This window comes from Trichechus manatus, unplaced genomic scaffold (genome assembly GCF_000243295.1).
Source record: "Trichechus manatus latirostris isolate Lorelei unplaced genomic scaffold, TriManLat1.0 scaffold00028, whole genome shotgun sequence".
Classification (NCBI taxonomy): Eukaryota; Metazoa; Chordata; class Mammalia; order Sirenia; family Trichechidae; genus Trichechus; species Trichechus manatus.
Genome location: NW_004443964.1, coordinates 9,079,187 through 9,104,831, shown reverse-complemented (window position 1 = coordinate 9,104,831; position 25,645 = coordinate 9,079,187). Strand labels below are relative to the sequence as shown.

The window sequence follows — 25,645 nt, the reverse complement described above, 5'->3', positions numbered from 1 at the left end:
GCACTTGGCTGAGATGTCAATGGGATAAAGAGAGCCAACACAGTTGTCTTGACATCTTATCTTTATAGCAATGTCTACTGGAGGTGACATTTGTGGTAGAAGGAGTGGTTATTTGACTTAACTATTTGCAGGTACCTGAGACTCTGCCTTTGACAAATAACTAGGCAGGCATGACACCTGATGAAGGAAGCCTGGACATCTGGGCGACATATACCCTCAGCACCTTGACTAAAATGGGTGATAGCGAAGGTCACACTCGAAACTTTACATCCTTAACTAGTTTAAATTTGAGCACTTACTATGTTCGGTGCTAGATGCTATGGGCAACACAAAAGATATTTGATGAAAAGTTAATGATTCTGGAACAAGCTTTTATTTCTTTTCAAACTTCCTACATTGCCTTTTCCTCTTCCTCACCATTGCACTCAGGCGGATGAGCTTTTCTCATACGTGCTGAGAAAACAGAGTAATCGGATAGGAATACCGCCATATTCTCTCCATTAAATCTACCAGCCTACTTGAATCTCTTCTCCCACCTTCGACCTTCTGTTTCTGCTCCTTTCTTTGGCCAACTCCTCCACTTGACCTCTGGATCTCACCCATTCCACCCGTTCAAAGACCTCACTGCCTTCTCTCTCCTGCATAATTTTCTCCCCCTCAGTTGCATTATTCCATTATCTTAAAATTATTCCCTAGTGTTTCCCATCTTTAAAAATTACTCCTTTGTCTACATGACTCCTTCGGCTGCTGCCTATTCCTCCTCTTCCATCACAATGAAACACCTTGGCTTTTGTGTAATTGCTGTCTATCAGAGAGTGTCACTTCCCATGAGAGAGCTTCCTCAGCTGCATCCATTAGGGCTTCTTGCATTACCATTCTGTCCACGAAAAGGTCTCCCTCTTGCCAATTTCTGTAATCACTTCTCAGTTACGGGAACTCTCAGCAGCATTCAGCATGCCTAATCTGACCTTTCTCGACACAGTCTTTCCTCTCGACTTCTGTGACATGCTCCACTGGCTTTCTTCCTACCTCATCAGGCACTTCTTCTTAATCTCCTTTGCTGGCTCTACTTCCTTTGCTTGACCTCTCAATGTTGGGTGGCCACAGGCTTGAGCCTTAGCTCTGGTGTCTTCTGGGTCTGCACTACCTGTCTAGGTGATCTATTCCTGCCCCACAGTCTTCAGAGTTGGAGGGTCATTATAGTGGTTTAGCTGGGAATTATGATGACAGTAGAAATGGAGAGCAATGAACAGCTGCTTCCAGATGAGCCTACATTTATTACTTCAGCCCTGAGCTCCTGGTTTGCACATATAGCTGCCTGCTTGGCATTTCCACCTGGAGATGCTAACACTTGCAAAATTCCTAACTTTCTTCCTGACAGCCACCCTATACTCCTCAAGTCATCCGTATCTCAGGAAATGGCACCACCCAGTTATTCATGGGTAAAGCCCAGAAGTAATCCTTAATCCCTCTTTCTCCCACCCTCCACACCCAATCCAATTGCAAGTCCTATAGGCTCTTCAGCAGCCCTGATGGAGTAGTGGCTAAGAGCTCCGGCACTAACCAAAAAAGGTCAGCAGTTCGAATCCACCAGCTGCTCCTTGGAAACCCTATGGGACAGTTCTACCCTGTCCTATAGGGTCACTACGCATCAGAATTGACTCGACAGCAACGGGTTTGGTTTTCAGTGTAGGCTCTTCCTCCAAAACAGAGGTCAACAAACTTTTTCTGCAGAGGTCCGGAGAGTAACTGTTTTAGGCTTTGCAGGGCCTATTGTCTCTTCTGCAGTACTCAACTCTGTCCTTGTAGCACCCATACCAAAAACCAAACCCACTGCTGTTAACTCCGACACATAGCGACAGAGTAGAACTGCCCCATAGGGTTTCCAAGGCTGTAATCTTTACAGAAGTAGACTGCTACATCTTTCTCCCATGGAGCAGCTGGTGGGTTCGAACTGCCAACCTTTCTGTCCTCAGCCAAGTGCTTAACCACTGCACCACCACGGCTCCTCAGGTGGAGGTAATGGAAGTCAAATACTATAAACCCAAAGCAAACCCACTGCCAATGAGTCACTTCTGACTCATAGAAACCCTATAAAACAAAGCAGAACTGCCCCATAGGGTTTCCAAGGAGTCGCTAATGGATTTGAACTGCTGACTTTTTGGTTAGCAGCCTGAGCTCTTAACCACTGCACCACCAGGACTCCGTCAAATGCTATACATGTGAAGAATGTTAAAACAGCAAATGTCTTTTTACATACATATTTACCACAATAAATAAAAATTGTACCCCTAAAGATGTAAGGTGAAAGGAAAAAAGCTTGACACCAGCAGTTATCACACAACACACACAGTCACCCCTAAACCCAAACTAAACCGTAGCCATAAAACCAGGAGGTGCCCCTCTTACTCATTTACCTCCTAATACCTTGAGAAGAAAGACTATAGTTTCTCATCTCTGTACCCTCTGCCCCAGCGCAGTGCCTGGTCCAACTGCTGGAGCTTGACTCTTTGCCCACGTCCCTGGTTTTGACAGGACCAGAGAGCAGAAGGAAACAGAAGAGGAAGGGGCTGCTTCCTAGAAGCAGAGGGAAAGGGAGAGGAGAGATGGAGAGTAAAGACTCAAAGTCACATTTCCTCCAGGTCCCCTGCGCTCTCAATGCCCAGGCAAAGGAGGGAGTTTCCCAGCAGCCTCCAGTGATGTTCACTTCTGCATACAGAGGCGCAACAGCGACCTCTCCAGGGCAGTGAGATGAACTTGGCCCGTGTTATGGATTGACTTGTGTCCTCCAGAAATATGTGTTGTGAATTATAACCCCGATCTATACCTGTAGCTATCATCCCATTTGGAAATGGGTTTTCTTCATCATGTTAATGAGGCAGGATTAGAGTAGGGTGTGTCTTCAATCAGTCTCTTCTGAGATACAAAAAGAGCAGGTAAAGCGCAAGCAAGCTGAGATGGGAGGAAGATAGGTGCCGTGCCATGTGAAGATCACCAAGGAGCCAAGGAATAGAAGCTGAAAAGAAACAAGGACCTTCCTCCAGAGCCGACAGAGAAAGAGAGACTTCCCCTAGAGACAACGCCCTGAATTCAGACTTCTAGCTTCCTAAACTGTGAGAAAATAAATTTCTGTTTGTTAAAGCCACCTACTTGTGGTATTTCTGTTATAGCAGCACTACAGAACTAAGATAGTCAGGAAGCAGAGATATAAGGTGGGGAAAGTATTGATTTCAGAGCACACTCCAGCAGCGGATTCAGTCAGCTGGCCAGCTTGCCTTTCCTCTACCTGAAATGGCAGTCGTTATGTAGAAGTGCAAGCCACCTCATACGAATCCCCAGACACTGACACTAATACCTTGACATTTCTCCCCCTCTTCCACCTTTCACGGAGCTGGAAACTCAAGGGGTGCGTATCAGTTAGGGTCTCTAGGTTGAGCAACAAAACTACCTTAGATTTAAAAAGAAATGAAGTTTATCAGTAAGACACGGGACAGCTCTCTGGGAAAGCTGGATAACCAGGCACAGAGGACAGGCAGGGACGAAGAGCAGGCGGACATTCAGAAACCAGGCAAAGCATGACACAGGGAAGTCTGGTGAGGACATAATTTGGATGCCCAGAGCTGCCACCAGCACCACTGTTAGCACTGCCCCTGCTCTCCCTGGAAAGTGGATATGGCAGGTGATACCTCTGTCACCACCAAAATGGATCTCCACTGCCCCTGCTTCTTGACATCAAAGTTGAAGGTGCGTGTGTCTGATTAGCCAACCTCAGGCTAAGTTCTAACCGGGCTGGGAAAGGATCTTGCCCTACTGAGGTGAATTCTCAGAGAAAAGAGAGCCTGCAGATGCTAGGCAGCCAAAAATAGACCAGTGTCCCCTGCGGAAAGAGCTCGAAGAAACAGCACATTGCAGACCTGCCACCAGGGAACGTTCTGAGTCTGTCGGAAGTTGTGTGACAAAGCAGAAAGCTACTTCGTGGTTGCTCTCAACCTGAAGGAGCGCAGGCACAGGCTTTCTTTCCAATGCACAAAAACTGACCGGGCCTTCTCTATTTCTAAAACCGCATTCTGTTCCTGTTGATGACCACAGAAAAGAACAAACAGGAGCCAGCAGGCAGCGAAGGGAGCAGTGTTCGAGTCCTGCTAACCACCTGCCGTTTAGCAGCGCATGGTCGCCACTGTCCGTCAACAGAATGGTTTCGCAGACAGGGCTCCTTGCAGACCCGCCACCAGGGAGCGTGCTGAGTTTGTGGAAAGTTGTCTGACAAAGTTGAAAGGGCATGAGCCAGGAGTTCCAAAATCTCGGTCCAAGAAGAACAATGTCCGCAGGGGAAGCGGGTCGACTGAAGAGTGAAACCATGTTGTTGCAGGGGGAAAGGCCACTGTCCTGGCGTTGTGATGGGTCTGGAATGGACGCAAGCGTCCCGAAGTGGCATTACAGACCCAGCTGAAGGCTAGCCCCTTGGCAGAGCCTAGCCGACCGTGGGTGCTTAATTAGGATAATTAACTCGACTGGACGCTTGCCCTGGCTCCCAATGTCAGGAAAGACTCCACTTGCACCAGGAGTTTCAGACCAACGTAAGGTTTTGGCCGGCCGATACAAGGTCGGTCTAAGTAACCTAAGTAACTACGTAACCTGAAAGCCACGCCGCCCATCAAAAGCCCGGCCCTTCCGCTGGGGAACACAGCCCCAAACAAACATGGCGCCCAACGGGGCGGAAGTGCGCTTGCCCCCGACCAAGACGGCCGCGGGGCGGGCCTGCTGGCGGAAGTAGCCGCGGGCTGCTGACGGGTCCACCATGGCGGCTACGACTCCCTCCTCGGCGCTGAAGCGGCTGGACCTGCGCGACCCCGCCGCGCTCTTCGAGACGCATGGAGCGGAGGAGATCCGCGGCCTGGAGCGCCAGGTTCGGGCCGAGATCGAGCACAAGAAGGAGGAGCTGCGACAGATGGTGGGCGAGCGGTACCGCGACCTGATCGAGGCGGCCGACACCATCGGTCAGATGCGCCGCTGCGCCGAGGGGCTGGTGGACGCCGTGAGGGCCACAGACCAGTACTGCGCCCGCCTCCGCCAGGCCGGCCCGGGCGCACCCCGGCCTCCACGGACCCCGGAGGTCAGTGCCGCCCCCGGAGCCCGCGGGCTCGCAGGTCTCGGCGACCTTGGCGTCGCCCCAGAGCTCTGACCTCCGCTGGGTCCTCGCGGGCCTCACCTGCTTTCGAGAAGAGCCTGCCCCATTCTTCCGGCTCCTTTCCTCAGGGGAGAACGGGAGGAACGCCTGCCCTCCTTCCACGAGCAGTCATTCTGCAGGTCTCTTCGGGAGTTTCCTCAGACCTCTGGGCCTGGATTCCCCCACCTCACTGTCAGGCTCACTGCGCTCCACCTTCCCGCTTTACTTGGGTCAGTGCGATCCCATTGCCATCAAGACAATTCTGACCCATAGCGACCCTGTAAGGACAGCGTAGAACTGCCCCATAGGGTTTCCTAGGCCGTAATCTTTATGGAGCTGCCACATCTTTCTCCCACGGAGCGGCTGGTGGGTTCGAACCGCTGACCTTTCGGTTAGCAGTCGAGCTCTTAACCACTGCTCCATCAGGTCTCCTTATACTAGTGAGTGCAACTCAATCCTATGTAACATTTCCTGACATTGTTCTTCTTAGAGCGGATTTCTCCGTTATGTTGACACCTTTCCACCCAACTCACTCATCCCTCCCCCAAACTACTCATCCCTGCCTCCCAAGAATAAATTGCACACTCCCAAACAGCTATTTTACTCTTTGGAAGTTGTTGGAGGGTGTCGCCAGCCATGAAGCCGTCACCTTTTGGTGGTGGAATATTTTCATTTTAGGCAACCAAGGCTTTCTTCTAGCAGTAGGAAAAACAAGGATAATGGGGGATTAATTGTCCACATAATTGTGTGTACATTTACCGTAAGAGTTCTGAAGGCAGTCACCTCAGCCTTGGGTCCTTCTCAGTAAGGAGGGGCCTTAAAGGCAGATGGGAGTTGGAAATGTGGATCTGAGTATATAAGAATATTTAATAAAAACAGTAAATAATCAACTAGATTAAAACATGGCTTCCCAACCTTGGCACTCTTGACAGTGTAGGCCAGATCATTCTTTCTGGTGGGGGCTGTCCTGTGCCTTGGAGGATGTTCAGTGACCTCTGTCCACTAGATGGAGCCCTGGTGGCACAGTGGTTAAGAGCTCAGCTGCTAACCAAAAGGTCGGCAGTTCAAATCCCCCAGCCACTCCTTGGAAACCCTACGGGGCAGTTCTACTCTGTCCTGTAGGGTCGCCACGAGTGGGAATTGACTCGATGGCAACAGGTTTTACTCACTAGATGCCTGTAGCACACACGCCCCCCGCCCCCCCGCCCAAGTTGTGGCAACCAAAAATGTCACAGACATTGCCAGATGTCCCCTGGGGGGTGAAATCACCTGCCCCTTCACCCTTCTCCCCCTGGATTACTGGTTCCCTGGGAAAAAATAGTGGAAGGACAGGAAATCTTTGACCACCAAGCTGATACTCAGCAGTGGAGGAGCCTTTTAAAACTGAGCAAAGATATGATCAAAATGGCATTTGAAGGTCAATCTGACAGCAAAGAAAAGAATAGGTTAGAGGAGCAAAGAAAGAAGACAGGGCAAGTAGAATGTTTTTAGATAAATCCAAGTGTGAGATGATAGAATCATGGAAGTGGAAACAGACCTCAGTGGTAGACAGAGCAACAGAACCATCAGAGGGACGTGGAAGTCCTGGGACTTTGGGAGCAGAGAGGTGGTATATGCTAAGACATATAGAGAGGTCCAAGCCCGTTGCTGTCGAGCTAATTCCAACTCCCAGCGACCCTACGGGAGAGTAGAACTGCCCCATAGGATTTCCAGGGAGTGGCTGGTGGATTTGAACTGCTGACCTTTTGGTTAGCAGCTGAGCTCTTAACCACTGTGCCACCAGGGCGCCATAGGAAGCTCAGGAGGTTAAAATTTTGGGTAGGGGAGATGAATTTAGCTTTAAATACACTGATTATGAGATGGTAGTGAAACATGCAAGTGCAGGTTTTCTGCAGCAGCAGCAGCAAAGGCTGGAGGAGGATTCAGGAGTGGTGAGGACTAAAAGACGTGGCCATGGTCTTCTGCTTAGAGGGCAGATTTGAGGGCAGAGGATAGACTGAGAGGAGTAGAGCCCTGAGGATGAACCAGAGGAAGATTTGGTGGTGGCGGTGGTGAAAGGAGCAGCTAGCAGAGAAGTCCATGATGTACTCAGAGAAGCAGGAGAAAACGTAGGAAGGTGGAACATCAGAGAGGGCAGGAGAAAGCTCTCGGGAGTGCTGGCCAGTAGGACTCCGTGCTGTCAACATCTCAAGAGGATCACTGTGAACCAGACTGAGATGACCGAATTGTTTGCCCCTCCATGAGATTATTGAGCAAAGGTGCATGCAAATGGTAGGAAAAACCAGTGGGGTTTTATGGCATCCCTGACTGTAGGAATTCTACCATACCCAACTTCTATTCCCTGCTGACTGAGACTGAATCAGGCTTAATGAAAACTTGGTACCCCAAAATACTGCCACATTTCTCCACAGGTCTGAGAACACTGACATGATCGTTTGTTCTTCTGACTTTGTTCTTTGCCCTTCCGTGTAGCCACAGCAGGCATCGCAGGAGAAGTTCTATAGCATGGCTGCCCAAATCAAGCTACTGCTAGAAATCCCTGAAAAAATCTGGAGCTCGATGGAGGCCTCTCAGTATCTCCATGCCACACAGCTCTACCTGCTCTGCTGCCACCTGCACAGACTGCTCCATCTGGATTCTTCTGGCTCCCCACACAGCCCTGTCCTCTCCCGGTTCCCTATACTCATCCGGCAGGTGGCAGCAGCCAGCCACTTCCGGTAAGTGGAACCAGCTCAGAGATCTCTGGTTATGGTCACTCTGCACCACTACAGTTTTTGGAGTGTGTCTTCCTTCCTGATGGACCAAGGTTCTTCTCCCAAGATGGAGAAAATTCCCTCCTGTTGACCTTTGTCATTACTTCTCTAGGTCAACTATCCTGCATGAAAGCAAGATGCTGCTCAAATGCCAAGCTGTGTCTGACCAAGCGGTCACCGAGGCCCTGTGCTCTATAATGCTCTTGGAAGAGAGTTCTCCTCGCCAAGCTCTAACAGACTTCCTGTTGGCCAGAAAGGCAGCGATCCAGAAACTTCTCAACCAGCCGCACCAGGGTGGGTGCGGCATCTCTCCAAAATTTGCTCCTTATGAAGCATCCGAAATGTTGTCTGTTTTTAACTTTACTAAAGGAAATTGTTTAAAGGAGGATGATTTCTTCTCGTAGGTGTTGGTACCAAGGCTCAGATTTGCTCATTAGTGGAGTTGCTGGCCACCACTTTGAACCAAGCCCATGCCCTTTTCTACACTTTACCAGAAGGTCAGCTGCCAGATCCATCGCTGCCATGTGGCTTGCTCTTCTCCACTCTGGAGACCATCACGGGCCAGCATCCTAATGGTGAGCTCTCAGCCAACCTATTTTTTTTTTTTTCTGGTTCATTCAGCTTGTATTTACTGAGTATCTATCTGCCTTGTGCCAGCTGCTGTGCTAGGCTCTGGGGGTGCAGCAGTGGACTGGACAAATATCAGCCCCTCGTTCATGCAGTCACAGTCTAGTGGTGCGGATGTTGTTATCAGGTGCCTTCGAGTTGATTCTGACTCATAGCGACCCCATGTGACAGAATGGAACTGTCCCATAGGGTTTCCTAGGCTGTTATCTTTAAAAGACCAGATCGCCAGGTCTTTTCTCAGGCAGAGCTGCTGGTGGGCTCAAACCACTGACCTTTCAGTAGCAGCTGAGCAGTTAACCATTGCACCACCAGGGCTTCAGATATTGAGCTTGTGAATATGCAGATGTTTAATGTCAATATTGGTCATTGCTATAAAGACAAAGTACAAGTAGCCTTGGGAGCAGTAAACAAGGACCTCACCAGGGTCAGAGAAGGCTTCCCTGGGGAGGTGATACTTAAACTGAAACCTGAAGGTTGAGTGGGATTTAGTCCGGTGAAGAGGGCAAGGAAGAGAGTTCCAGGCCACAGGAAGAGGCTGTGCCAAGGTCCTGTGTCACGAAGGATATTAGTATATTTGAGGGACTGGAAGAAAGCTGGCGACACTGGGGGGCATCAGGGGAGCCTGAGAAGAGGCTGGAGGAGACATGGGCAGATGAGTAGAGGCCTGAGGATTGGGCTTGGGAGGTGAGACTGAACAATGGAGAGCCTTCTAGAACCCTCCAGGCTTAGCGCAGTCCCTCTGTCCCGTGTCCCCATGCATCCTTTACTTTCATTTGGTAGCACTGATCATGACTGGAATTAAATAAATACAGTTGGCTTTTATGTGACGGGGATCCTGGTGGGGCCAGAGTAGATGCTGAGAGCTCACTTAGGGAGACCGTCACCATAACCCAGGTGATGGAGGATGAGGGCTGCTCACTGGGACGTCTCTCTAGGAAAAGGCATCAGTGTTCTGCAGGAGGAGATGAAACTCTGCAGCTGGTTCAGACACCTGCCAGCATCCATCGTGGAGTTCCAGCCAGCTCTTCGAACCCTGGCACATCCCATCAGCCAGGAATACCTAAAGGACACGCTGCAGAAATGGATCCACATGTAAGTGGCCAGAGCGAGCTTTACTGAGGCTGGCAGGAACCAGCCCTGCAGCCGTGTAGGTGCCCATGCAGGGTTGATGAGGGGTGAACGGATGAGCTGGAACCTGCAGATGATGCCTGCATGCTACCCCCTTGGGCGTGCCAGCCACTTGGGTCCAGCAGTCCTGCGTGTTGGTGTAGCACCCACTGTGGGAGACCCAAAGAGGAATCTGTCCTTCAAAATACTGTGTAGAGGATTGTAAATTCTCTTCACATAAGACTTCTGCAGCTCCTAAGTTATTATTTAGTGCATGAATGTTTGAAGCCATTCCGTGGGGCTCTAGAGTTCCTTGTAGGTACCCCAGGGAAGCAAGGGTAGGCCTGATGAAAGGGCTGCAGACTCCACACCCTGTCCGTCCAAAGGAGCTCTGCACTTGTATGTTCTGTGCATCAGGTGAGAAGTTTCCAAATGGGGTCTTGCTGTTTTTCTTAACAAAGGTGTGAAGCTCACCAATCTAATGGAGCCCAAGGCAGATGATTTTGTTGCAGGTGTAATGAAGACATTAAGAGTGGGCTCACCAACCTGCTTACGTACGTGAAGAACATAAAAGGCCTTGCTGGGATCCGGGATGCCATGTGGGAACTGCTCACCAATGAGTCCACCAATCACAGCTGGGATGTGATCTGCCGGCGGCTTCTGGAGAAGCCTCTCTTGTTCTGGGAGGACTTGACGCAGCAGCTGTTCCTCAGCCGATTACAGGTGAGGTGGTGAGGTGGGCCACCAGAGGGGCAGCTGCTTCACGCCAGTCCTGGTGAGATGCTTCCAGCTACTGATCACTGTCTGGGTAGACACCTGCCACTTCTTAAGTGTATTCTTTTCCTGCGTACTTATCCTTGGATGGTTCTTCTGGATAAATGAACCGTAGGAATTAGCTGAGATCTAGGCTCTAGGCTGAAAAGGAGAGCAGGACTCTGTCAGTGGGTCAGGAATGAGCCCATGTCCATTAGTAATGGCTGCTTTGTTCTCTGGCAACACCACACCATCTTTCTGAAAGTGGTGGAGAATATTCTGAAGGCTAGGGTCTGCTGCTGCTTGGTACTCTTGCCTTGCAGTTTCCTTAAAGGAACTGTGATTAGAACTCTTCTCTCGTTCTCTTTAGACTCTGATGAAAGAAGGCTTTGACTCCATCTCCAGTAGCTCCAAAGAGCTCCTAGTCTCAGCTTTACAGGAGCTTGAATCCAGCGCCAACAGCTCCACTCCAAATAAGCATGTCCACTTTGAGCACAACATGTCTCTCTTCCTCTGGACAGAGAGTCCGAATGACCTGCCTCCCGATGCTGCCTGGGTCAAAGTGGCAAACCGGGCTCAGTTCGCGAGCACCGGCCTCTCCATGAAAGCTCACGCCGTCAGTCCTTGTGTGCAGAGCTTCTGTTCTGCCCTAGATTCTAAGCTGAAGGTTCAACTGGACGACCTCCTGGCTTACCTGCCCTCGGATGACGCGTCACTGCCCAAGGACGCCTCCCCCAAGAACTCTGCCTTTGACCGGTACGCAGATGCCGGGACCGTGCAGGAGATGCTGCAGATGCACTCCGTGGCCTGCATCCAGCACATCACAGCCCGCATCTGCGCTGAGCTGCAGAGCATCGAGGAGGTCGTGCACAGGCAGCTGGGGGTCCTCACTGGCGTCAAGCTGCACGCCGTCCTCTTCATGGCCAGGCTCTGCCAGTCCCTGGGAGAACTGTGTCCCCACCTGAAGCAGTGCATCTTGGGAAAATCGGGGAGCTCGGAGAAGCCAGCCAGGGAGCCGAGGGCTCTGAAGAAACAGGGAAAGGGGAAAGCCCAGGAGCTAATGCCTTTGCAGACCAAGTGGCAGGAAGTGAAAGGACTCCTGCTACAGCAGAGCGTGACAGCATACCGGGTCTGGAGCTCCGCCGTTGTGCAAGTGAGTGACAGGCAGACCTGTCAGCAGATACAGATCCCTCCATTAAGTCAACTTTGCTGTCATGCCCTCCTTGGTCTGAGGGGGACCGGCTCCCTGAGCTGGCAGGTGGCACAGGGCTTTCCCCCATTTGTTTTTATTTTGCTCATTCGTGTCATGGTCACCAGTGTCCCGTTCATCTCCTCCTGACCATGTCCTAGTCTTGCTAAGCTCAGTAATGTCCTTTAATAGTAAGGAACAGCACTTCCTGTTTCGTACAGCTACTCTCACTCTATCTCTGTCAGATCGCACAATAGAAAACCTTTTCATATTTGGCCTAGGTTTTATAGACAAAAGACCTGGATTTTTTTCCCTCCCATTGGATGAAACACTTTCTCCCTGGACAAAGGTCTATTATTTTCTGCTCTTCAAGGTAAACATCCTTTCCTTGTAGTCTCTACTGTCTCTTACGAGGTGGCAACTGACATTTATAGGGCAGTTAGCAACAGAATCCCCATCAGTTATACCAATAATTGGAGCCCTGTGGCACAGTGGTTAAGAGCTCGGCTGCTAACCAAAAGGTCGGCAGTTCAAATCCACCAGCCTCTCCTTGGAAACCCTATGGCGCAGTTCTGCTCTGTACTATAGGGTTGCTATGAGTCGGATTAACTCGATGGCAACGGATACGGTATGTATACCAATAATTAGCCAGAAGAGGAATGGTGTTTGCCACCCATCACCCCACATGGCACCTAAGCAGCTTAAGCTCTTCCCAGGCTTATTCCATTGATTTCAAACACACTCTACAAAAGACCTGAATTGGCTTATAAGGATATTTGCCTTTTATTATCAGGTTTTGGTTCATGAATTCACTCAGTCATTACTGTCAGATGATGCTGGCTCAGTCCTGGCCACAGCCACCAGCTGGGATGAACTAGAAATTCAAGAGGAGACAGAGTCCGGCAGCAGCGTCACATCCAAGATCCGACTCCCTGTACAGGTAAACAGGTGCCGCTATGCTGGAGACCACGGACTGGGAAAGAAAAACTGCTTTGGGGAAGGGAGAAGGTTCTAGAAAGTCATTCCATAAGTAGCATCTGAGGAACAGCGGAAAAGCTGTATTTGTAACTTTCTGCTGGGGGGCAGAGTGGATGGCCATCAGTCAAATAAACAGCAGACTGTTCTCGAGAGGACATCCGCAAATGATTCTTTCTTTTGTAGCATAGGCTCAATGTTCGTTACAGAAGCACCTACTCTGAAATAGGAGCCCTGGTTGTGCAGTGGTTAAACACTCAGCTGCTAACCGATAGGTCGTTGGTTCGAACCCACCAGTGGTTCCTCAGGAGAAAGATGTGGCATCTGCTTCTGTAGTAAAGATTACAGCCTTGGAAACCTATGGGGCAGTCCTGCTGTGTCCTATAGGGTCACTGTGAGTCGGAATCGACTCGACGGCAACAGGCTTGGGTTTTTGGTTTTGGTTACCCTGAAATAAAAACAATGGGGGAAGCACAGTGCCACCTGCCAGCTCAGGGAGTTGGTCCCCCTCAGACTAAGGAGGGAATGACACAAATTGCTCTTAAAAGAAGGATTTGTATCTGTTAACTGGTCTGCCTGTCAGGGGAGGTGATTTGAGAGGTCAAGATCCTGGCTTAGAAGCCTAGTGAGATTAAATGGATCTGCTTTTAACACGTCTCGGTTAACTGGAGAAAGCTGGCAAGCTGACATTCCTTTGTTCTCTCAGCCATCCTGGAATGTGCAGTCCTTCCTGTTTAGCTTGTGCCAGGAAGTCAGTCGGGCAGGAGGCCATGCCCTGCCAAAGGTGACGGTGCAGGAGGCGCTGAGAAGCTGTGTGGTTCAGGTGGCAGCTGCCTACGAGAAACTGGCAGAAGAGAAACAGACTAAGGTAGGTGATCGAATTTTTTTCCATGAAAAACAAACGAATAAAAGCCCGAGACTTTCTTTAGGTTTGGGCAGTTCACATCGAGGATTCAGAGGGTTATGGATCACCCAGCCCAGGCATTGGGTTCTATAAAAATGCCTGACTTAATCAGTAGTGCTTCCAGCTCTGCGTGTTTAATTACACCCATTCTCAGGGGCCAAAGAGGACTTCACTAAAAAAGGCAGCTCGGTACAAGTGGGAGAATCAAAGCTTCAAAGTAAAACAGCCCTGGTCTCCGACCCCTGCACCGCCCCAGCTCAGTGCGGGAGCTGGGCAAATCATGCCCGTTTCCTCAGGACCAAATGTGATCTCGGAAGCTGCTGGGCCTGGCTTGCTCACCTGTGAAATGGAGAGCCCACAGCACGCCCACCTGGGTGACTGTGAGGCAGTTACAGGGGTCACAGAGCGGGTGGCATCAAGGTCCTCATCTCAGAGTGCTTACCACCCCACACTCCACTCCCAGCTCACCCGCCATGAAGCATGCTGTCCTTCGCGTACGTTCCCATTTTGTTAGTAACGTTAAGACAAGGACTGGGCTTACCCCATGAGTAAACTTGGCTCCCCTTCTTCCAACTCTTGATTTTGGAAAGAATCCAGCCAAGTGTTCTCTCCCCTGAGCTTCCCAACGCCTCACTCCTTCACGCTGATGGTGCAGTACTTAAGTGTTTAGCTGCTAACCACAAGGTCAGCAGTTCGAATCCACCAGCTGCTCCTTGGAAACCTTGTGGTACAGTTCTACTCTGTCCTATAGGGTTGCTATGAATGGGATTTTTTTTTTTTCTTTCCATTGAGCTAAAATTGCCATCTTCAGCACCTGAGGCCTTTTTTAAGGGCCAGGTCTCTTCCCTGCTGGTAGGGTTGAGTTTTAAGACCAGTTATCTAGCATACCCTGCTTAGTTTTTGTTGTGAGACTCAACCTGCCATGAGTATGAAAAACGTCAGCTTCTGAAATGTCGAGCTGTTAACTCCACCGAAGCATGAAGCTGTTTATCACGCCCATGTAACCAGTCATCTCTTGACGGGTGGGGCCTGGGAATTCATTTGCAGAAAGAAGGTGCATTTCCAGTAACCCAGAATCAGGCGCTGCAGCTCCTTTACGACCTGCGTTATCTCAGCATCATTCTGACAGCCAAGAGCGAGGAGGCGAAAAGTGGCCGCAGCAAGCAGGACTCCAGGTGCCCTACCCCCTCCACAGTGCTCTCCCGCGCCTGCTCTCCCAAGGCCATCAGCCCTTTCTCAGAGGCCACCAAAGAGAAGTCAGCCTCTCACTGCACATTGTGTTTAAACAGTCAGTGCTCCTGTTACCAGCAAGGTAAATAATGGCCACCTGCTGGACAAACTGCAGGGACAGGTGTAGTAGCTGGAATCTCATTCCTCTCGCTGTCTCCTCAGTCAGTCTAGCAACTGTTGGGTGTAAGCTGAGCCCTGAAACCCCTCCCTAAAGCAGAGCATGGGAGCAGAGTGGTCTTTATTTACACAGGGAAACCTGCGAGAGCCAGAACTGGACGGACTGCCTTGTTTTTCTGTGTCTCGCAAGTGTTCTGTCTTTGACAGGGTGTAGCTTACCACTTTTCTGTCACTGTTTGTGAAAAATATTTGTTTTCCTTCTCTGACAGGTTTCCATCTTACACAGGTTCCGGCTCTCACAGCTTTTACTGTGTATCAGGTCAGGTGGAGGCACTCAAGGATTACTTAAGCACAGTGAGAGGCAGCAAGTGGTACTAAGCTGGCAATTAAGTAGAATAAATCCAGTCCAGGCTTTTCAGTAGCATGAAAATACCGTAAGATTAAAGACGGTTTTTTATCCTAAAAAATTTTGGAGAGTAATCCTAGTCATCTTTCCAGAACTGAGAAAGTGATCGACTACTTGGAGGGGCTCATTGATCCTTTCGACCTGGATGTTTTCACACCACACCTCAACAGCAACCTTAGTCGCCTGGTACAGCGCACATCTGTAAGTGACACCAAACACATGCTTCTGTAAGTGACTGCTACAAGCCCAAATTACAAGTCACCCTGCTTCAGGCTGCCCCAGGAGGCAGTGCTGGGAGGAGGGCGAGCCACAGACAGCCAAGTTTAGTCCTAAGGGCTGAAGGCAGGAGTAGAGGAAATCTCAGAAGCTGCGGCCACCAGGATCCAACCCCTTTGGCTGTAGGTAGCGATTATTAAGATTTTACCAAGGCCTCAGAGAGGATGGTGACATCAAAAAGCTGCCTGGCGATGAGATGCCAACCCATGGGCAGTGAGAGAAAGTCATTTTGAAGCATGAGCATGCTCAAAAGAACATTCCCCAAAACGACATTAGAAACAAAGCAGTGATTGATGGGTAACAGAGAAGTGTGCTCTCCTCTCTAGATAGTAAAAACCCAGCATTTTATTGTGCTCCATTTCTTGCCTGCCAGGTTCTGTTCGGACTGGTTACTGGTACAGAGAATCAGTTCACCCCAAGGAGCAGTACATTCAACTCCCAAGAACCCCACAACATCCTGCCACTGGCCACGAGTCAGATCAGGTAAATGAGTCTAAGGGGCTTTGGCTGGGCCCCAAAGCTTCCTGTTGGTGCTGCTGAAGTGCCTTCGTCTTGTCTTTGGAGGTTTGGACTTCTCCCACTGAGCATGACAAGCACTCGAAAGGCCAGGTTAACCAGCAGAGGCGCTGAAACAAAAGCCCAGGTGAGTGCAAAGAACAAGAGGCTCGTCCCTGTCAGTCCTGGCCCCGTCTCCCACCAAACCACTCCATCAGCCCCCCCTTTAAATAACCAATAAAGAAGTGAATGACAAAATGCACTAATGCAGCTTTTAATGGCGGCGCAATAGAGAAGTACAAGGTCTTACTAGGTTGAGCTAATAGAAGTTTTAAAAGATGCCCATTTACACTATCAAGTAGCCTCATAGTGAAATGGATTTCAGGCTGCCACAAGGCTGCAGAAAATCTAGAGGACAGGATGGAGATCATCTCTTGTACTAATAGGGTAAATGAGCCAATGGCCAACCCAGCGCTGTGATGGTACTTCTTTGGAAAAAAATTGTTTATTTTGGGCTACAGAGAAGTCCAACCCCCACCCATAACTTTTAGTTGGGTGGGAAATAAAAGGAAATTTGCTCTCAAGTTTTACATGTTCTTGTTAATACACATTCTGTTTCAGTAGGACGGCATCCATTAAACCTGCAGGAGTCCTCCTGGGTATTTCTGAAGTGTGTTGTGTACACGTGTGTCTTGAGAGCTCAAACAGCTTGTCTTTTTATAGCATTTGGTGGTGGTTTGCTTTATTGTTAGACAAAGTATTAGCAGTGTATCCTTTCCATATTCCCTGCCATCAATCCCATTAAGGTCCAAAATCTTCATCAAACATCTAGTTTTAAACTCGGGAGATGACGGTAGAAGAAGAAAAAGTTCCTGTGCAGACCATCCGCTCCATCCAGTGGGGCGTGCCAGCTTTTTCCCTGTGACACTAAATTCTCACTTCAAGTAACTGACCTTTAAATTCTATCCATATCAAAGGCTCAGACCATGGAAAGGAGGTGCGCACGTTTACCCTCTTCCTAAGACAGTCCTCATTTTCCAATCTCATTCTGTTCCCTATGTCTTTTTCAAATCTTGACAAACAGCAAAGTCCTCTTACTAAAGCTATCCATGTTTCTCAGATCTGTCGTGCGTGCTGTGTGGGCTTCCGCGTAGAGTGGACTAGAGGGTGTGAGCAGGCAGGAGGATTCAGTGGGACTCTAAGGCACTTTCTCTGCATCCAATGGCAGGTTGTACCCCCGGCTCTCTCCAGAGCAGATGACCCGACGCACCCTGGCTCCCTGTTCAGACAGCTTGTCAATGAGGAGGAAGACACGTCCACGCCATCACTATTCAAACTCGGCTGGCTCTCCAGTATGACTAAATAGCATGGAAACATCTCCGTCACTCTCTAAATAAACACTGCACTATTATTTCTTCTAAAGGTGCCTCTGCTCATTGCTTTCTAAGCCGTACCGATCTTTCCGGTTTCAGGGATGGAATGTGGCCCCCTAGTTACTGCTAGGAGTGACGTGAAGTGTAAGATGAATCCTTATCCAGTAGCTTCACTGTACTTGTTACTTTAGACATCAGTTCAGGTAGCTTACACTCTATCAGCATCCATCAGTGCCTTAGTTCTCGACACAGCGGAGTCAAACTACCATGAGATCACGTGAGCTGCGGAAGGAAGTCTGTGGGTAAGACACAGTTGTCACGGATTTCCCGTTTTTTGGGAACTGTGCAATGTTTTCTACGTCTGAAATGCAGACTCTGGAGGAATAATGATACACAGGTTATCTGGGTATACAAGAGTCTGCAAAGACATTCCCTCTGGAAATACAAATATATAACAAAGAGGGAGGGTGCTTCCCTTAGTGGGTCTAAATTGGATCTGATTGCTCTCCTGTTACAAAGGAGAGAATACTTTCCACAGGACGTCTACATACTAAGAGGTAGTATGGCAGTTAATTTCAGTGCAAGACTGAATCAAGCTTTCTCTGTTTTGGAAAAAAAAAACTTAGGTTTTTTCATGGAAACTAGACACTTTACTAGTTTATTGAATTAAAAAATTGAAGTTCCCGCATTTTAAAAGGCCTTTGTACACAAAGAACTTGTAATTGACAGGTTTGGAAATCACTCTGAACTGGACATACTATGGGTTCAACACGCAGATGAGGCTTCCTCATACCATTACCTTGACATGGATTTGATACCCACCCTCAAAAGAATCCTATAAAAAATTGCTTCAAAGCCCCTTTGAAATTGCAATAGTGCAGCAAAACCACAAGTAAACAACTGCCTGTTAACCTGTTATCTCAAATATAGACTGAAAAGCCAACAGGCATTTTTTTTTGTGCAACTCTTTAAAACAGATCGTTAAGTTGAAGTATCCACTCTGCACAGCGCTGTCCCTTCACAGAAGGCAAGACTCTGCCGGAGCATCATGTCGGAGGCCGTCCTCGGTGCTGTAGGCTGTGGAAGTGGGCCTCCTTCAGGGTCTGGTTGATGTGGAAGTAAAGGCCTTGGCAAAGCGCAGACTGCTCGGGGGCAGGCTGGGGGGTGTTGGGGCTGGAGCCAGTGATGGTCTGGTTTAAGCCGCTCTCTGGCCCACTTGCCCTGTCCGGGCTGTTGATGCTGCTGCTGCTGCTGCTCCCGCCACTCTCGCTGCTGGAAGACTGGAAGGAAAAAGAAAGAAACAGGATCGCTGTTAGGCTGTCTGCTTAGCTGACAGCTTTACCAAGTTTAATTTACAGACTGTTATGGTTTAAAGGAGCCCTGGTGGCTCAGTGGTTAAGAGCTTGGCTGCTAACCAAAAGGTCGGCAGTTCGAATCCACTAGCCGCTCCTCGGAAACCCTATAGGGCAGTTCTACTCTGTTCCACAGGGTCGCTATGAGTTGGAATCAACTTGACAGCAATGGGTTTGGTTTGGGTTTATTATGGTTTGAAAATCTTTTTTCCTATTCCGTTTGTGGAATAGCAGCATCAAAACATACACTGGGTTTTGCAGTTTACAAAGTACATTACATTCACTTAATAGGTTTCATTCTATCCTCGCAACCCTGTAAGGTCAAGGTGATTACCATCCCAGCACACATCCCCAGGAAGAGGCTCCAGACTCAAACACAGGCCCTCTGACTCCAAATCCCTTCACACATCTTCTCTACCTGTGAATACCATTCACTCCAAGAATTCCACCAAAGAAGGAAGTTCTCGGCCTCCAAAGGAAAGTATCAATCACTGGTACGGGGGTAGAAAAGGTGCACCCAAAACAGATAAGATGATTTCTAGGAGCAAGTTAAAACTTAAAAACCTGTGACAATTTTGGGATTATCACCTGATCACGGACACTGATAGAAAATGGTATTCTATCAATGCAGGATACATCAACTTTGAGGTCTTTAATATACTTTTGATGAAGTTATCTTAATTGTTGCCATTTCTGAAGACTGGCATTCACTGCAATTAGATGTGTGTGTGCACGTGTGTGTCTGATTTTTTTTCTTTTTTTAATTGAACTAACATGACTTGTGTCTTAGTCATCTTGAAGAAGATACTCAGTGATTCCTGAAAAGTCACCCTCAGGAATTTCCTTCCTTCCAGCACTAGGATTCTCAAAAGGGAAGGTAATCAGAGCACACAAGGGTACAGTCGGGGAGATCTCTCAGACATAACCAAACACCTCGTGGGATGAAGTTCCTAGGCTAGAAGACAAAGGACCATAGACTTGGGACATCTACGTCAACTGGCACAACATAGTTCATAAAGACAGTGTTCTGCATCCTACTTTGGTGAGTAGCATCTGGGGTCTTAAAAGCTTGCGAGCAGCCTCCTAAAACAACTATTGGGCTCTTACTGCTCAGAGCAAAGGAGAATTAAGAAAACTAAAGACCAAAGGGAACAATTAGTCCAAAGGTCTAATGGACCACATGAACCATAGCCTGCATGACCCCAAGCCCGGAAGAATGAGATGGTGCCCGGCTACTACTACCAACTACTCTGACTGGGATCACAACAGAGGGTCCTGGACAAAGCGGGAGAAAAACTGCAGAACAAAAAATCAAATTCATAAAAAAGACCAGACTTAATTAGTCTGACAGACATGGGAGGAAACCCTGAGACTATGGCCCTAACACACCCTTCTGACCTGGAACTGTAGCCACTCCTGGAGATCACCTCCCAGCCAAACAATAAACAAGCCCATAAGATAAACACCACCAGAGAGGAACTTACTCCTTAGAACAATTAATTACAGGAGACCAAAACGGCAATATCTGCCCAAAAGCAAAGATAAGAAGGCAGAAGGGGTAGAAAATCAGGACTAAAGGAAATGCGGAACCCAGAGCAGAAATGGGGAGAGTGCTGACACGTGTGGGGAATGAAACCAAGGTCATGAAACACTTTTTGTGCAAACTATCAAATGGGAAAACTAATTTGTTCTGTAAACTTTCACCTAATGCACAATAAAAAAAGGAGGGAAGGTGGTGGGAAGGACTCATTTCAGCATTACAGTACTTTACAATTTTAACACTGCATTTCTAATAAACGATAACCCCAGTAACTTGACTAGCAGTACCTTTCTCTACTTACATCTCAAGCAGCCCTCAAACATGTGAGTATAAACATGTAGTAACCCTATAACCTGCTTAAGACATGGTTGTTTTTTCATTCTAAAAATAAATACCAATAAACTGCTTCCAGATATATACTTTAAAAGTGATATAAAAAATCCTAGTTCCACCCATTTTTCGAATCAAAGCTACATCTAACAATATATGCAAACGTGATACCTACAACATCAGAGAAAACTATGTTCACAAAAGGCATCATTAATAATATGTAAACCAAGAATCGTCCTGGCCATAGGTCACTTTGGGCTACTTCACATAGGTCACATACCTCACTTCCCAGAGGTGGTTAGGAGACAACCTATCTTTATCTTTCTGCAATTAAAACGAATTCACAAAAGACTTATAATAGGCCAAATGAAGCCTGATGGCAGGCTTAGCAGCAGCAACAACTAAATTTACTTACAGACTTAAAAAGTCAAGGCTAAATGAAAAACAAATTTGTTTTCCATAAAAGCTTCTCCTAACCTAGAATATACCAGGGACTGTCAGAAGAACAGACAAATCTGTCTTGGAAGAAGTACAGCCAGAACGCTCCTTAGAAGTGAGGTTAGTGAGACCTCATCTCACTCACTTTGGACATGTTATCAGGAGGGACCAGTCCCTGGAGGAGGACATCATGCTTGGTAAAGTAGAGGGTCAGCAAAAAAGAGGAAGACCTTCAACAAGATGGACTGACACAGTGGCTGCAACGAGCTCAAACACAGCAATGATTGTGAGGGTGGTGCAGGACCAGGAAGTGTTTTGTTCTGTTGTGCATGGGATCACTATGAGTCAGAACTGACTCAATGGCACCTAACAACCACCACCACCTAGAATATGAGAACCTATACCTGCCACTGGCACACCTTGTGCTGTAATGAGTATTTAATAAGTAGGTCACTACCCACGCTAAGAAACCCACCACGTAGAGCACTCTGCTTCCTCTTAGTCTGTTTTCTTTACTGTTTCTTGTTACAGGTACTGTCTGAAAATCAAGGCGAGAACTAGAATCAGTTTCTGGTAAGTCAAATTTTCATCTCAATTTACGTCTCCTTACACAGTGATAACAAGGGTGACTAGTCTGTGAAAAGGTAACACTTCTTTAAACAGGCTAGAAAAGATTTCTGTATCAAAATTGTTTTAAAAAAGGCAAATGTGCCTATAATTTCTAGTTCATTTTAAAATCTTGTAACTAAACTGTATACAGACAGGTATAAAAATGGTTTTTGTAGCCTTGTTTATAATTGCTAAAAATTAGAAACAGCCTAAATGTCTAACAATAGGGAATTGATTAAATCATAATACAGCCCTTCATACACTGAAATTCTATTCAGTAATTAACAGTGACAGAAATGTATATATACTAAAATAGAAAGAGTCCTCGACATCTTTTTAAAAGGTGACAAAACTGTGTGTGTGTTTGTGTGTGTGTGTGCACATTCAGCTACTTTTAAAAATATTTTTCTTAAATGCACCAAATAAACCAAAAGCAGTCTGGAAGGATACATATATGAGAAAACACTGAGAATTTGGATCCTTTATTTAAAAAGAAAAACAAAAATTTTTTTTAAGTATCTTCATGGCCAGGCTCATTTTCTAAAACTTCCACGAAGAAATACTTCTTTTGAAGAAAAAAAAAACTGACCATGAGTAAGAGAACTAAACAATGCTACTACAAAACAGAGCAAAGGCTCCAGTCCCCTCTCACTTCAAGACTGAGAATGAACAATCGTACTGCTGTCTGGAAGATTTCGGAAGAGGGTTAGCCTCCATTAAACTACTTACAGACCTCTAAAGCTGCCTCAGTTGTATACACTTGCATTGAGCACAACAGTGACACTTTACATTAAGAAAAGAGCCTACAGAGAAGCCAGGAGTCCGTGGAATGCACTTTAGGTGTTATTTTAATACATGTAAAACGTTACGTATACTGTCATCAAAGGTCATAACACTACATTTCTTTACAAGACGCTTTGGTTCCTATTTCTACCAATTCAGACCAGCCTTCCCCCTACTGGGAGGGCTTCAGTATCTCACAATCTATGGATTCTTGCTGGGTGCCATCAAGTGATTCTGACTCACAGAGCCCCTATATGACAGAGTAGACCTGCCCCATGAGGGCTCCTATGCTGAAATCTTTACGGGAGCAGATCACTAGGTGGGAGCAGCTGGAGGGTTAAAAGTGCCGGGCTTTTGGTTTGCAGCCGAGTGCTTAACCACTGCTCCACCGTAAAAACCTGTTGCCGTTGTGTCAATTCCAACTCAGAGTCCCCACTGGGCAGAGCAAAACTGCCCTCTAGGGTTTCCAAGGCTGTAATCTTTATGGAAACAGACTGCTACATCTTTCTCCTACGGAGTGGCTGGTAGGTTTCAACCACCAACCTTTCAGTTAGCAGTTGAGTGCTTAATCACTGCACCACCATAGACCAGTGTTTTTTAACCTGAGGGTGAAAACCCATCAGCAGGTAGCAACTCACATTAAAAAACAAAACAAAAACAGGGAGGCAGGGCTAAGATGGCAGAGTAATCAGACGTTACCAGTGGACCCTCTTACAACAAAGACCTGAAAAAACAAGTGACTCGATTATAGGTGGCAATCTGGAAGTCCTGAACATCAAAGGCAGAGTTGAGGAACCGGACTGAGTGGCAGGGGGAGGGAGAGACAGTTTGGAAGCGGGGAGGAGTTGCCAGACCTGAGCCGCCAAGAGCCTGAGACCTTCAGGCCTGATCAGCTCGGTGGTGAGTAGTGAGGCAGGCAAGTGGCGGTGCTCGGGAAGCACGTTTTCTGCACTGGGAGAGACCCAGAGCCAGAGAGTCTACATGGTCACCCAGAACCAGTGAGAAGCAGCCCTCCATCCGGCGAAAGGTAAGTACTTGCATACGGCCTACCATGTTGATCAAAAACACACCCTGTAGGGAAAACCCTCTCTCCCATTTACCTCCCCGCTCCCTGCTCTGCACTGGGTCCCAGACCAGCTTCAGCAATTGCCAAGTCCCCTGGGAAGGAGGACCCGTCACACACCCAGAGCCATTCTCCCTGCCTTGGAGAGTGAACAAATTAACAAACAGGGAAAAATAAATTGCCAATTACCCTAAGCCAGGAACCTAGGATAGGCACAGCACCTTTGCCTAGGCACAGGCATAAGGGATCCACAGACTTTGAGTGCCTTTCCCCCTGCATAGACTTGTGTGGGCCCATCTCAACAGCGTAGGCCCTCACTACTGCAGTACAACAGGGTATATACCAGAACTCAGACTTCAACTCTTTCAGCTGTGAAGTGGCAGGTTCTTGACATTTGACACTGCTCTGCCGATTAAGCAGGGTCTTCACCTACCCACATCAGGGGCCTGAGGACTGGTGGCTCCACCCACACACCTAGCCACCTGTGAGAGAGGGCCAGGAATAAGAGGTGCCCCCCAGTCCTTACAGCCAACAGCATTAAGTGCTCATAGTCCGGCTGCAAAACCCACCCACCTACGTGCTCTAGGGAACAGGGACACACCTTCCTCCTGGATACTCAGGGGCAGCCGTCAGCCTCCCCTTGCTCAGAGTGTGTCCCCCTGCTACAGCCAGATGCCTGTGCCTACAACAATCACCCATGCCTGTCTAGGACTGTAAGTGAGAGCCTACAATACACACTTGATGGCTATCTACTTGGGCACCTGAGGTGAATCCATACAGGAGGAGTGGCCAGACTCCTGAGCTTACATACTTAGTAACAAATCTAACCACCTGGTGACACGACATCAGAGCTTCAAAGGTGCCAATAATCAAACTAGCTCATACGAGCAGGCTATTTGGGCATATCAAAACAAGAAGCTAGGACACAGTAAGCAAACATTAAATAAATAAATATAATAACTTACTGATGACTTGGAGACAACAGTCAATACCAAATCACATAAAGAGGCAATCCATGATGGCTTCAGCAAGCTCCCAAAATAAAGACTCTAGAAAGATTCCAGATGAGGAAAATTTCTTAGAATTACTGGAGGCAGAATACAAAAGATGAATATACAGAACTCTTCAAGAAATTAGGAAGGAAATTGAGCAAAACACAGAACACGCAATAGAGGAAATTAAAAAGATTAGAGAAGAACATGATGACAAATTTAACAGGCTACAAGAATCCATAAAGAGATAGAAATCAGCAATCCAGAAGATTAACAATAAAATGTCAGAATTACACAATTCAACAGAAAGTCACAGGAGCAGAACTGAAGCAATGGATGTCAGAAATAGTGAGAATGAAGATACAGCACTTGACACCAACTTATTTGAGGAAAAATGAGATAAAAGGATTTAAAAAAAAAAATGAAGAAACCCTAAGAATTATGTGGGACTTTATCAAGAGGAATAACCTACGAGTGACTGGAGTACCAGAATGGGGGAGATAACAGAAAATACAGAGAGAATTGTTGAAGATTTGTTGGCAGAAAACGTCCCCGATATCGTGAAAGATGACAAGGTATCTATCCAAGATGCTCATCAAACCCCACACCAAGACATATTATAATCAAACTTGCCAAAAGCAAAGATTAAGAGAGAATTTTAAGAGCAGCTAGGGATAAACAAAAAGTCATCTACAGAGGAGAATCCATAAGAATAAGCTCAGACTACTAAGCAGAAACCATGCAGGCAAGAAGGCAATGGGAGGACATATACAAAGCCTTGAAGGAAAAAAACTGTCAGCCAATAATTATATGTCCAGCAAAACTGTCTCTCAAATACGATGGCAAAATTAGGGCATTTCCAGATAAACAGAAGTTTAGGGAATTTGCAAAAACCAAGCCAAAATTACAAGAAATACTAAAGGGAGTCCTCCGGTTAGAAAATCAGTAACATCAGATAACAATTTGAGACTAGAACACAGGACAGAGCAACCAGATATCAACCCAGATAGGGAAGTCACAAAAGTAAATCAAAGCTAAAACACTGAAAATAGGGAAACAGATGTCAATACGTTAACGATGACAACATTAAAACAAAAAAGAGGGACGTAAAAAATGTAGACATAGATTTTTCATATAGAGAGAAAGTCAAGCCCATATAAAGAAAT

The 25,645-nt window shown here is 47.4% G+C and overlaps 2 protein-coding genes across 3 annotated transcripts in view; one reads left to right on the top strand and one right to left on the bottom strand.

Annotated features, from left to right (window-relative positions):
- Positions 1 to 4,696: 4,696 nt before the first annotated feature.
- Positions 4,697 to 17,421, top strand: COG1 (component of oligomeric golgi complex 1). The gene is made up of 14 exons (XM_004374176.3): positions 4,697 to 5,113; positions 7,640 to 7,884; positions 8,033 to 8,214; positions 8,325 to 8,495; positions 9,483 to 9,639; positions 10,167 to 10,377; positions 10,778 to 11,560; positions 12,390 to 12,536; positions 13,278 to 13,439; positions 14,523 to 14,650; positions 15,321 to 15,429; positions 15,878 to 15,987; positions 16,069 to 16,147; positions 17,228 to 17,421. The coding sequence occupies exons 1-14, from the start codon at positions 4,799 to 4,801 to the stop codon at positions 17,363 to 17,365; spliced, it is 2,937 nt and encodes a 978-aa protein (XP_004374233.1). The 5' UTR covers positions 4,697 to 4,798; the 3' UTR covers positions 17,366 to 17,421.
- VCF1 (VCP nuclear cofactor family member 1) overlaps positions 16,246 to 25,645 on the bottom strand; it is a 25,600-nt gene continuing 16,200 nt past the window's right edge. Inside the window, exons 3-4 of one of the 2 annotated variants that reach the window (XM_004374174.2) lie at positions 21,508 to 21,570; positions 16,246 to 18,652 (exon numbers count right to left, since the gene is read on the bottom strand). In XM_004374174.2, the coding sequence (XP_004374231.1) occupies positions 18,419 to 18,652; positions 21,508 to 21,570 (297 nt within the window). In that variant the 3' untranslated portion in view covers positions 16,246 to 18,418. The remainder of the gene's footprint in view (positions 18,653 to 21,507; positions 21,571 to 25,645) is intronic. The other variant, XM_004374175.2, reaches the window with a different exon arrangement.

What these genes read in the sequence shown, in the direction of transcription:
- COG1 (XM_004374176.3), top strand. Translation starts at nt 4,799, where the DNA reads ATGGCGGCTACGACTCCCTCCTCGGCGCTGAAGCGGCTGGACCTGCGC. An exon ending in GCAGCAGCCAGCCACTTCCG is followed by an intron (nt 7,885 to 8,032) that starts GTAAGTGGAACC and finishes TTACTTCTCTAG; the next exon opens with GTCAACTATCCTGCATGAAA. An exon ending in CAGAAGAGAAACAGACTAAG is followed by an intron (nt 13,440 to 14,522) that starts GTAGGTGATCGA and finishes ATTCATTTGCAG; the next exon opens with AAAGAAGGTGCATTTCCAGT.